Genomic DNA, 12,051 nt, shown 5'->3' with positions numbered 1-12,051 from the left:
TTTAATGAGCAAAATATGTTTGAGTTTGATTTATTTATTTAACGAACTAAGTTTGAACAAACTTTTAACAATCTGAACATGAACACGAATTGAGCTTGAGTTATTTGCTTTGTTTATCATCTTTACCTCTTATCGTGAAAAATGATACTTGAGAAAAAAATATATTTGATCTTGATCTATTTTTACTAAGAATATAAATAAAGCATTGTGAAAGAACTTGTATTATCTCATTGTACCTATAGTACGAGTCATGACATAAAAATGTTCCACTTCAGAGACATTAAAAATTTTAAAAATAGTATATGGATTAATAGGGAAGTTCAATCCCAATTCAATTAAATCTTTCAATATATAGTTGAATTTTGACCACCCCTAGTACGAAGCCAACACAAAATCACATCAACCATATTCTAAGGCTTTTGTTTAACAAATTATGTGATAATACAAACTTCCACTTCAAAGGCCTAATCGGGCATATAGGAAACAAGAGAGAAAACTTAGTTACATGGTGAGTTGTACAAAAATATTATGTCCTAGTGAACTACAAATTTATATAGGGACATGATGTAGCATTACAGAAGATAACAAAAAAACAGGTATTTATATATGTCCAAGTGAAGTGAAGATTTATATAAACATATGATAGAAGTTATAGCACACAAAATTCTCAAAAAGGCAGCGACTGAGCTGGTTATTTACAAGGAAAAACTGTCCATCAATACTGGATTGAATGTTCAGCGAGTCATTTTTTTTTTGTTTTTTTGGTGTGTCAAATGTTGTCCATGTTAACTCTCACGATCCATGCCTCCGAAAAATGGAAGGCTCTTAATTCTCTCCGGCTTGACACAATCTGATTGGGCCCACCCGATTTTCTCGTTCACATTGTCATATACAACCAATTGTCCTCGCAATGAGATATCTGCAAAAGGTAGGAGATGCACAAGTAGATGAAAATGAGAAACAAATCACATATTCCAGTTTGATGCTTTCTTTATCCCAAATTACTCAAAGAGTCAGTTTATAATTTCATTTTTTTAGTACGTCAGAGGCCCTAGCCAAGGTTAAGGGGAGTGTTGTATGAGGCAAGACTCGAACCCTTGATTTTTGGCCAACTAGGCTACTCCCATTTGGTTAGCCCAATTTAATTTCTTGTTAGGTTGAATAAAGCCCAAGCCAAAGGATAGGCAAAAACTAGTGGTGAACTATAACAATCATATATGAAAGAACAAGAGAAAATAAAGGATTATAAACTATTGCGGAAATCACAAGATTGAAGGAACAATACCTCCGATTATAACAGTGGAACCATCATGTACTTTGCTTCCATCAAGGATACCCAAGCACGCATTGCCTTTATTCTGCAGTAAAGGGAGCTTTCATCACATGGTGCTTTTGCAACTTACAACTTGAGATATTGAAAAGAAACCAAGTAAAAGGGCTAGAAATCCTTACATTTACGATCAAGTAACCCTCCGGCATAATACGAAGCTTTCTGGAGGCCATCCACCATTTGCTTCCAAATTGAAGGGTCAATGGTTTAAAATTTTGCTTGACATCTGAAACAGATCTGCAATCATATAGATGCACACTTTTAGACTATGGTGCTCAATTGAGAGATGGTCATATCTGAAGTGATGAGTGCCTTAAGGGCAATTATTAAGAAGCTCGAAATAGTAAAGTGCATCACGATAAAGAATGTACAACCATTTAAAGCATTGTTAACCAATGCCCTTAGCAGGCTTGGGCTTGTTAACCAAACCCTTAAAATTAATCCTGCAACAAACCCTTACCACCACCACTACCAACACTACTACCATGTAATAGTGTCACAGTTATACTGGAAACACAGAGTTAAACAGATGACCAAAGTGATCAATTTTTACTAATAAGCAATGTCCTCAAGGGGCAGATACAGTAAACTTGTATGCACCTTCAGGCAAAATTGACATGCTACTAAAATATTTGTTCATCTTAGGGGAAGCCATGATGTGATTATGTGGCACAGCCTGAGGGTGCCATGTATCAGGGGTGGACCCATATACCTACACCCAACATTTACTATAGGCCCTGTGAAGTTATTCTTTAAGCATAAGCAATCTGGGTAGACCAATAATTTCGGGAAAAGAACACTCCAAGCAGAATAATAGTTTTATGATCACCTTCTAAGAGAAAATGATAGTAATTTAGTAAGTATTACTTCAATGAAATTATTCCCACTTGAAACTAATTCCAGATACAGACTAGACAACCACATTTCCATTTTTATTTCCGGGTACCTTATTGGGAATTTAGCTCGCCAACAAATGGGCAACGTAGTGTCGGATGCATCCTGGATGAGGCCTTCACCAGAAACATCATTAAGCTGCAAATCAATGGATATCAGAAATTCAGTAGAACTGGTGAAAGTACTGTAAAAGAAGATATTCATGCTTAAATGTGTAAAATACTTACGGAGGCAACCAAATCAGAATATGCTTGATTTGTGAAGTATGTATAAGAACTGCCGCTATCAAAAATTACCCGTGCTAGTCCATCAGACTGACCACCTAAACTGAGTTTTTTATTTCCATAACTCATTTTGACGACCTCTGTCTGATAAAAGTTCCTGAACCAAAAACAACAAAAAATAAAATAAACAAATTAAAAATGCTTCAGAATTGAGTTCCACAAGTGCGCACAAATGCAAGATAAGGAAGTATGTGTATCAAAAAAGTTAATGCTCAGTTGGTGGTGTTAAGTCACCAATTATTCTAAAAGTGGGAAATACATCAAGCAGGAGTAAAAGAAAGGGACTGTTTGTATGTAGTTTTCCCATCAGAGTTCAGAAAACAACCTCATGTAAAGCAAACAAACACTCTTTTCCTTCCTACTCAACCAACCAAACAAAGCAAAGTGTCTTTCTTTCCTTTCCCATATTAACTTTTTCCATCCCTTCAGCTTTCCTTTTAATTTTCCATCACTACTACCAAATGGAGCGAAAGATATAATAATAAAGCATTACAAAAAGACGATGAAAGTGAACCAAATAAGGAGAAATCAAGGATAAGAACAAATGCAATGGTAAAATAATTTGTCCCAAAAATAATTGTAGAAGTGTTTCAACAAAATAGATTATGTTTGTTAGAAACGAAAAATTGAGAAATTTTATGTCCTGACTATAGCACAAGGGAAGAGCTGCTAGATTGGAATTAAAATAACTACATACACTATGTTTCTTGCTGTTAAATGAAAACCTTGGAAACAACTGTGTCCAGTATTTGAGAAATTTCCACCGAAATTATCTGAAGCCTTTGACCGAGTAAATAAATAATGTATTTTTTGTAAAAGAAAAATTCAAACTTTTCACAAATTAAAATATCTCTATTAGTTCTTGTCAATATGGTCTTCAAAATCATTAAATTAAAAAATGTAGATGATTTTTTAATGTTGTTTGGAATAGTAAATTAGACAAACAATTTGGGACGAAAGGAGTAATATCTTCTAAGCATTATACATATTAAGATTTTTCTTCCAATCTAACCCCTCTACATACAAATGTCTTGCAATTAAAGATTTGCCAATAAGCTATGCCAAAAAATAGGTTTAAAAAAAGAAAAAGAATGCTGATTCTGAGAGTTTTACACTCACGTGGAAGGGCTGTAAAGCATGGGGATCCATGTCATTTGCCAGTAGGGGACAAAGTCATCACCCAAGAACATATATCCACCACCTCCTGAATCAGTGGTGAGACAATGGCCTACAACATTGTTAATGATTCCCTGACTTGCCAATTGAGAAGGTAAGCTAACTTTAGCCCTGCTAAGCCCTAGAATTCCATCCGTCATTGCCAATGAATTTAGGAGTAAGCCTTGCTGATCATATGCACACCTGACAGATATAAATTCAATATCAACGTGTTAATTGGATAAGTAACAAAATCCTGATCATGTGCACACCTGACAGATATAAATTCAATATCAATGTGTTAATTGGATAAGTAACAAAATCCACAAAGGAACTAATATTTTGAGAGAGAGAGAGACCCAAAAACGACACTCGACTGGGTAACTGATCCATTGGCAACTGTTAGATGGAGCTCATCCCTTGTAAGAACCCCAATGGAGGAGCTTTGATCTGCATATTCTATTTCATAATCACACTGCAAACATGTTTGACAATATGTCTTCTGATTTCTCTGAACTTCAAAACACAACGAGTCCTTGGAAGGTATGATTTGGCCTTTCGTGGGTTTGTACAAAGGGTGCGCTCCCTGGCCAAAAAAAAAAAAAAAAAAAAATCTTATTTCAAGTGACCTTTCCTTGAATAAATTTATAAAAGAAGAAGAAGAAGTCAGATTTCAATCTTATTATATAATTAGTTTGGCGTATTCTCCATGATGGAGAGATTTTTATCTTTATTTTATTGGTCCATTCCCCCTCATCTCAACCTTTGAGCTTTGTCAAGTTAGGGGCAAACGAATTGAGAGAGAGAGAGAGAGAGAGACTATGGCTCCGTTTGTTTTGACGTAAAATGTTTTTGCCAAAAATATTTTACTCATTTTCCGTTGTTTCATTGAACAAAAAACAAGTAAAATATGTTTGCATCATTTTCTAAAAAATGACTTTACCTTTAAAAATTCTGTAAGTAAATTTTTACAAAATTGACTCACTCACTATCTTTTAGTTTTTAACACATTTAGCCTTTTCAAATAAGTATCTTAGCTCATTAAAAAATCATAAATGACACTTTATGAATCAAAATTTATTTTTTGGGTAATAAAATATTTTTGTTTTAAGTGTCAACCAAATACCAAAAAACAAAAACAAAATTTTTTTTTTTCTCTATAAAATCAATTTACAAGAAAAATATTTTTTTGCGTAAAATATTTTACGTCGAAACAAACGGAGCCTATGAGTCTTACATAAACCCTTGACAGACTGAAAAAACACAAGAGCTTGTTGCAACCATGCCTTACCTTAGCACAACTAGAGCATGGAGCATCACATTGGATCCATGTTAAGTCACTCCCAGTATCCACATCAAGAAAATAATGTTTTGGAGGACTCCCAACAAGCATATGTGTGTAATACAATCTGTACAAAAGATGAAATATGATGTCAAAAGCATTTGAAAATGATAGTTAAGATAGTGACGGACTGGTTTGTGCTTTTGCAATAACAATTTCTATATGATTTGGAAGGGCATATCATGGTTCTACACAGCCACAATAACAGTTTTTAAATTGAGCATCACATTGTGAATTAAACTACTCTTTTTTTCTTTTTCTTTTTTTCAAAATGTGAATTGTAAATATTTTTGGTTATAATTTCTAAAATAATATATATATGTACAATCAATTACATATTCAAGATATATCAGGAATACAACAACTTTAGATACAAAATCAATGAAAAACTTGTTCTAAATGATGTTGAACATATGGTGTGTGATAGGTAAGATGCTTGCCTTGAGATCTATGATCGCATTATTGATTATGATAAATGTACCTTATATCAAAAAGACACTATTTACAAGTATAAATCTATACTCATATCAAAAAGAGACAAATTAAAAACAAAAAATTGGAAACAAACTCAAAAACTCCGAAAATCTTCAATATGACAACTGGTCCTTGTTTCCAGTTTAACACTGTCCTAGTATAACAGTAGTGGTCATGTTGTAAAACCAATTACTAATTCAGGCAGTGAATTGTGAGAAATGTTCTGGATAACTGAATTTAAGAAACTATTATTATCTAATTTTGTTACTACAAAAGTCACTTTCCACAATCATTAAAATAGTCTAGGTCACCTGCGAAAGAAGGAACAAACGTTATTTAAACAAACCATAATCATATTACCATAATGAACTGTCCTTGACTTTATATCTGAACACTTGTCTGGCCATAGACTGCCCCATTAATTATCACCACATTAACATGCATTAATACATCCATGTTGGGTATGTTGGGTTCATAAAAGACAAAACTCCAATTAAATTTTTTTTCCAATAACACATGTTCCGTATCAACTCTCCCGGAAAATTTAGTTGTTCATGTCATGCCTGGAGGATGGCTTATTTTCAAGGCCTAAAATTTCGTTAAAATCATTGGATCACCTACTCCAACTACATGCTGTCAGTTTTCATATACTCATTAATACATCACATTTTCATTTTACCTCATGAGCCCTTTTTCTTTTGCAGTGTCAAAATTTAAAAAATAAACAAAAAGAGGAAGAAAGAAGCCAAAGCAACACAATTTGGTGCCTAGACAATACATATATACAATCAAATTGTGCACAAACAGATCATAAAATAGAAATTATGATTTGCTAAAAATTATCTGCTTGCACAAACAAAATATAAATAAAAATTATCTGTTTGCACAGACAAAATATAAAAATAAAAAAAAAATTAGTTTGACTTAATACCCATAACAGCAATCCTATGTACCAATAAAGATCAATACTGAATTGATGAATAAATCAACAATGAAAAACACACATACCCATCTGGATAAATATTTCCCCTAACAGGTAAATTAGCAGTTGAACCGATCTTCAACGAGCTCGAAACAAATTTAGAGTTCGATTTGTGTCTCATTCCATCATCAATCTGTGACACAGAAACCGCCGAATTCTTCCTCACAAACTTCCCCAATTTAAGCTCAATATCTCTCTGTGACATCTCTCGAATACCCAATTTAGGATACAAAGGAAAGATAAAGGAAGTGGGTTTTTCGCGATCTTCATTAGAACTGCTTAATTCTTCATAAAGGGTAGATGGAGAAGAATAACGCCACAAAATTAGAGCGATTAGGAAGATACCCAGAAGACTCAATCGAATTCTTCTAGTACCAAAGAGGGATCTTCTGGGTGAGAATTGAGGAAGTTGAGGGTTTGGTGGTGATTGAATAGGAAGTAGTGGTGGTGGTGGTGGTGGTGGTGGGGATTGGTGGTGGGGTTGTTGAGATTGAGATTGAGATTGGGGTTGGGGTTGAGGTGAATCATCAGAGAGAGTGAAAGCTGTTATGGTTTTGCCAAGAGAAGGGTTATCAGCAGGAGGGAGTGTGATTATGACAAACCCTTTCAATTGGGGAGATTGTTGGCCAGACTCCATTTTTCTCACTCTCCCTCTCTAAAAGTCTCTCAATTTTGGATCAGATGAGAGAGAGAATGGAGAAGATGAGGAATGAATAGATGGATGAGTGCTCTCTTCCTCTGTACTCTTAGTTCTCCATAGTCAATGACTGGTTGGAAGACTTATCTTTCCCCCCTCTCTCTCTCTCTCTCAAAGTTTCCCTCTCTTTCTTCTCTGGTCAACTAAACTAAAGGGTCAGGTAAGCTTTGTTTGGACAATTCATTGACTATTTTATTTTTATAAAAAATTATATTAATTGGATATCAATATTTATTTGATTAAATTATATTTTTATCAATAATAAATATAATTTTTATAATAAATAATGGACAGAAATTAAATTAAATTAAATAATTATTAATATTTGATTAATATAATTTTTTTTAATAATAAAATATTTGATAAATTTTATTTATTAATCTATTTGAATTATCAAAATATAAGATCTCATTTGACAATATTATTTTTTAGTTAAAAAATTATTAAAAAAATTAATAATTTATACTAAAAAATTATAAAAATTTTTTCTCACTATTTTTTGCATATTTTTTCATAAAAAATTAAAAAATCATTCTAAATATTTTAATTTTTTTAACACTATTTTAATTAAAAAATTTAAAAATTATTAAAAAAATTTATTTCCAAACCAGGCGATAGCCCCATGAGCCCGTAAAGGCAATGTGAACGGGAGAGAATACGTTTCGACGCCAAGTGTTGTTGGGAGTGAAAATGCGAGGAACTTTCCAAATTGGATAATTGCCAAGTAAGAGTGATCCTCTGTGCTCGCGATACTCGCCTTACGTGTCCAACATCTGTGAAATGTATGGTTTTTATGAAATTTGGTTTAATTTTTGAAAATTATTTTTTAATTTTAATAGTTTTTATAATGTTGTAGTTATTTTAAAACAATTTTAAAATGTACCTAATCTAAAAATTTAAAAATAATTTACTAAATATAAAAATATGAAAATATCATTTTTTTTTTTGTATTTATTGTTTTTTTTTTCTTGACAAGCACTATTAGGATGAAAATGATGAATAATGAAGAAAATGGAAAAAAAAATAAAAATTCTGAGTTTGCTTACCATAAAAGTAGTGGGAGTTAAAAATAAAATAAAATTATAAAGGTAAGGCTTTGTTGTTTGAAAGAAATTATAAAAGTTAAAAAAATTTAAAAATTACTAAAAAAATTAAAAAATTTATACTATTTGGGAAAAGTTTAGAGAGCAAAATTATTATTTTGTCTTTTGAATTTAACTATCTAAAAGTGAAAAAGTTAAAATTTAAAAAGTCAACAAGGGTATAATAGTTATTTTGATTTTATTACAATATTTTATTATAAATCTTTTCGTAAAAAGTCAAAAAATTAATTTGAAATGTGCTATATAAGTGCACTTTTTGACTTTTTAACTAAAAAAATATAACAACTCAAAAATTTAAATTATCTTTTAAATTTTATATTAGTATTATTTAATTATAAATAATTTAAAAAAAATTAACTTTATATTACTATTAGATATTATTTTTTAAGTATTATAATATTTGTATTATATTTTTCTATATATTTTTAATATTATTTTTTAAGTATTATAATATTTGTATTATATTTTTCTATATATTTTTATTAGACTAAAATATATTAAAATACATCATGTTCTATACAACAATTTACGTGCGCCCCAAGCCCTCTTGCTCCGCAAGCCACCTTCATCAATCATCAAAAGCATCCACATCTTCCAAACTCTCTTATTTTCTCTCTCCACTCTCTAGTGTCTTTTTACATATAAAACTTTGAGTTTAGAGTATTTAGTAAGGCGCAGTGAACGAAAGCTAAAAATTATAATTAATTTTAAAATAAATTATATTATATATAGAGTTATTATGATATATTTTATGTATATTTTGAATTATCATAATTTATTTTACGTAAATTATGTTTTAATTATATTATTTATTTTCTAAATTCTATTTTCTTAAAATGAAACCCATAGATATGTTTGTTTAAATTTTAGAAATTATTTGACTATGATTATATAAATATTTTGGTAATTATCACCACGAGAGTCTCATACCTTGAGAGACTTGAATAACCATTAGCCATCTGATTAATCACTTGACCCTATATCTGTTATGGATCCACTGACACTCTGATTTCTAGTGTGTAACAAAGTGTTGTACGGAGTTAGGTGCCACACTATTGTGGGAGCTACCTCTTGAGTCCATGCATTTGTTCTGTTCTGTACCGTGGCAATACTTATTTTATTTATATGATTTCTGTATCATATGTCAAATGATCTCCGTATTATATACTCTGTATTTTAATATCAAACTTTGTTTAGCCAATAATTATCCATGGTTAATTTTATGCCCTCATACTCTTAGTATAATATTTCTTACTCTACCATGTGCTTATAACTGTTTATCAATTTTCAGGAAACAATGCAATTTAGAAATAATTTTTGGAGAGTCTTAGACGCGAGACTGCGGAATAGACACACACACAACACTTTTATAGTATTTATAATTATATTATTTATATGTAAATATCGACCTTTTTGATCAATAAATTTTGTTATAAAAAATAGAAACTCCAATCATTATTTTGGTACCCTTACTTAAATATTTTTTCCGCTCACGTTTAATAATTTGTCTAAGAATTGGCTGGAGGTAATTTCAATTACTGGCCATCACGATATTTAACCTTTGGGTACGGGAGCAGGTCGTGACAGAAAAAAAGAAGATGTATTTAAGATAACTTTTTGATTTTTTACAAAAAGATGTGTAATAAACTATTATAGTAAAATCAAAATGACCATTCTACCCTTGTTAACTTTTGAACTTTTAACTTTTAAACTTTTAGATAGTTGAATTCTAAGGACAAAATAATTCCCCACAAACTTTCCCCAAATAATATGAATTTTTTGACTTTTTAAATAATTTTTTGATTTTTTAATTTTTGTAGGTTATCCTAAACTTTTGTATAACTCATAATAGCATGCTAACTAAAAAATACAAGAAAATTTAAATTTATTATAAAAATACTTACTTATAATAAGAATTTCTATTCTCTTGAAAAAAATTCATCCTAATCAAATTCATATAAGAAAATCTATTTTCTTTTCCTCCACTGCACTGTCTACCATTTTAACTTGCTATCATTTATTTCTTTTTTAATCAAATGGAGACAGAACATTAGGTATACACCTTGTATAAAAGTTTTATAACACCAAGAATTTACTTGTTACTTAAAGTCGTTAGGATTTAAAATTTTAAAAGAAAATGATATATAAGTAAACTTTTTATACTTATTTTCTATACTTAGTGATGTGTTAGTAAGATAATTGGTTGATGATTAAAGAATAAATGTGAGAGAGAGAGAGAAAGAGAGAGTTCACTTGAATATTTTAATAGAGTACCACATCATTAGGTCTAAAAAGTGGGTTTAATTTTTTGACTTGAATAACAATACTCAATTTTAAAAGGATAAGAATAAAATTTAGGGGCACTTACGAGTAGGTTCTATTGAGCAGACTTATTTATGAGAAATTCTATTTCCACACACCTAATTAGCTTAGAGCACATATTTTCTCAATACACACACCTATTCATTTGATTATCAATTAATTTTCTCAATCCACACACTTAAAATTACAATTACACCATTCACTCATAACCATTGTACACATCACTAACCTCCTTTCCATAACTTTTGATTGACCCTACTTCCACATTGACTCACCCACGTCCTTGAAGACTTTGGTCTGAAGCAAAATTTCCTCTATTAAAGACTTGCATAAAAGACCTCCATTGAACATTCATTGAAGACCACTGTAAATCTTCAAAAATAGTGTTGAAGGTAAGAAATCTTTCTATTTTCTTATTACATTTATCATTTTGTTATTACATTTATCATTTTCAGATCTATGTGCACTCCAGTCTTGTGAGTAATAGTTTGAGGCTTTTGGCAAACAAAAGAGTGAATTCGGAACATAACCTTCAAATAAATTGTATTATTTCGACAAATTACTTCCGAAAAAAATAAAATCTCGATTATTAGTTTCCGAAGTTGATGAATTTCTTCAGTTCTATAGTTTTGAAATGTTACCATGTTTTCGACAGTTTAGTTCTTAAAATTGTATGTTGTTTCGGCACTGAAGTTTCGAATGAATTTTTTTTTTTTTGGTTCCTTTTATTTAATGAAGAAAATCAACACTAGTGGTCCGATTAAAAACCAAAAAAAATAAAATAAAATTTACTATATGAAAAAACTAATTTTTTCATCATTGATTTTATTGTTACCAGACATATTTTTGCTTAAGTTTGAACTTCCATTGGTTTGCAATTCTTCCATATCAAAATCAAGTAAAAATTGTGAAACTAATAAGAAAACGATATGGATAATAGAGTATAAACCTAGAGATTAAAGTAATATGATAGATGTTTTGAGAGTATTACTTTACAAACAATAAAGGAGTATAGAGTGTGCAACAAGTAAAGTGACAACAATGGAAAAACTAGAATTTAATTTTTTTGTAACTCAAAAGGTATACAATGAGATTTTCTTGTTCTTAAAAGATGTGTACAGAGACTTTTTATATATAATATTATGGGTATTGCTGAATGTCTATTATAGTCATTTTTATTTAGAATACAATTGTTATTAAATTCATATTTCATTAAGTGTGTGTCTTGAGCTAATTAGATGTGTAGATATAGAATTTCCCCTTATTTACTTATAAGTTATATTCATTTTTTCACCTATCAATATCCCTAAAATATCTTTCATTCACCTTCTTCAACATTATTATCAACATTATTATGACTCTCTCTTCTTTCGCCAGCAGCCACCTCTGGCGATAGTTTCAGGCAATAGTTTTTTTTTAAAATTATTTCAACAAAAATAATATCTATCAACAACAACAACAACAGTAC

The 12,051-nt window shown here is 30.4% G+C and overlaps 1 protein-coding gene across 1 annotated transcript; it reads right to left on the bottom strand.

The window, feature by feature from the left end:
* Nucleotides 1-582: 582 nt before the first annotated feature.
* LOC114282107 (Eukaryotic aspartyl protease family protein) lies at nt 583-7,340 on the bottom strand. Its single transcript, XM_028224761.2, has 9 exons — nt 6,488-7,340; nt 4,955-5,072; nt 4,023-4,249; nt 3,628-3,867; nt 2,452-2,605; nt 2,277-2,362; nt 1,453-1,567; nt 1,286-1,358; nt 583-919 (listed from the first exon to the last, which is right to left on the bottom strand). The coding sequence occupies exons 1-9, from the start codon at nt 7,096-7,098 to the stop codon at nt 786-788; spliced, it is 1,758 nt and encodes a 585-aa protein (XP_028080562.2). The 5' UTR covers nt 7,099-7,340; the 3' UTR covers nt 583-785.
* Between the last annotated feature and the right edge of the window lie 4,711 nt (nt 7,341-12,051).

Source organism: Camellia sinensis, chromosome 15, assembly GCF_055761805.1.
Source record: "Camellia sinensis isolate YWXY chromosome 15, ASM5576180v1, whole genome shotgun sequence".
In the NCBI taxonomy this organism is placed as follows: domain Eukaryota; kingdom Viridiplantae; phylum Streptophyta; class Magnoliopsida; order Ericales; family Theaceae; genus Camellia; species Camellia sinensis.
The sequence above is the reverse complement of the archived record's forward strand: the minus strand, read 5'-3'. Positions and strand labels throughout refer to the sequence as shown.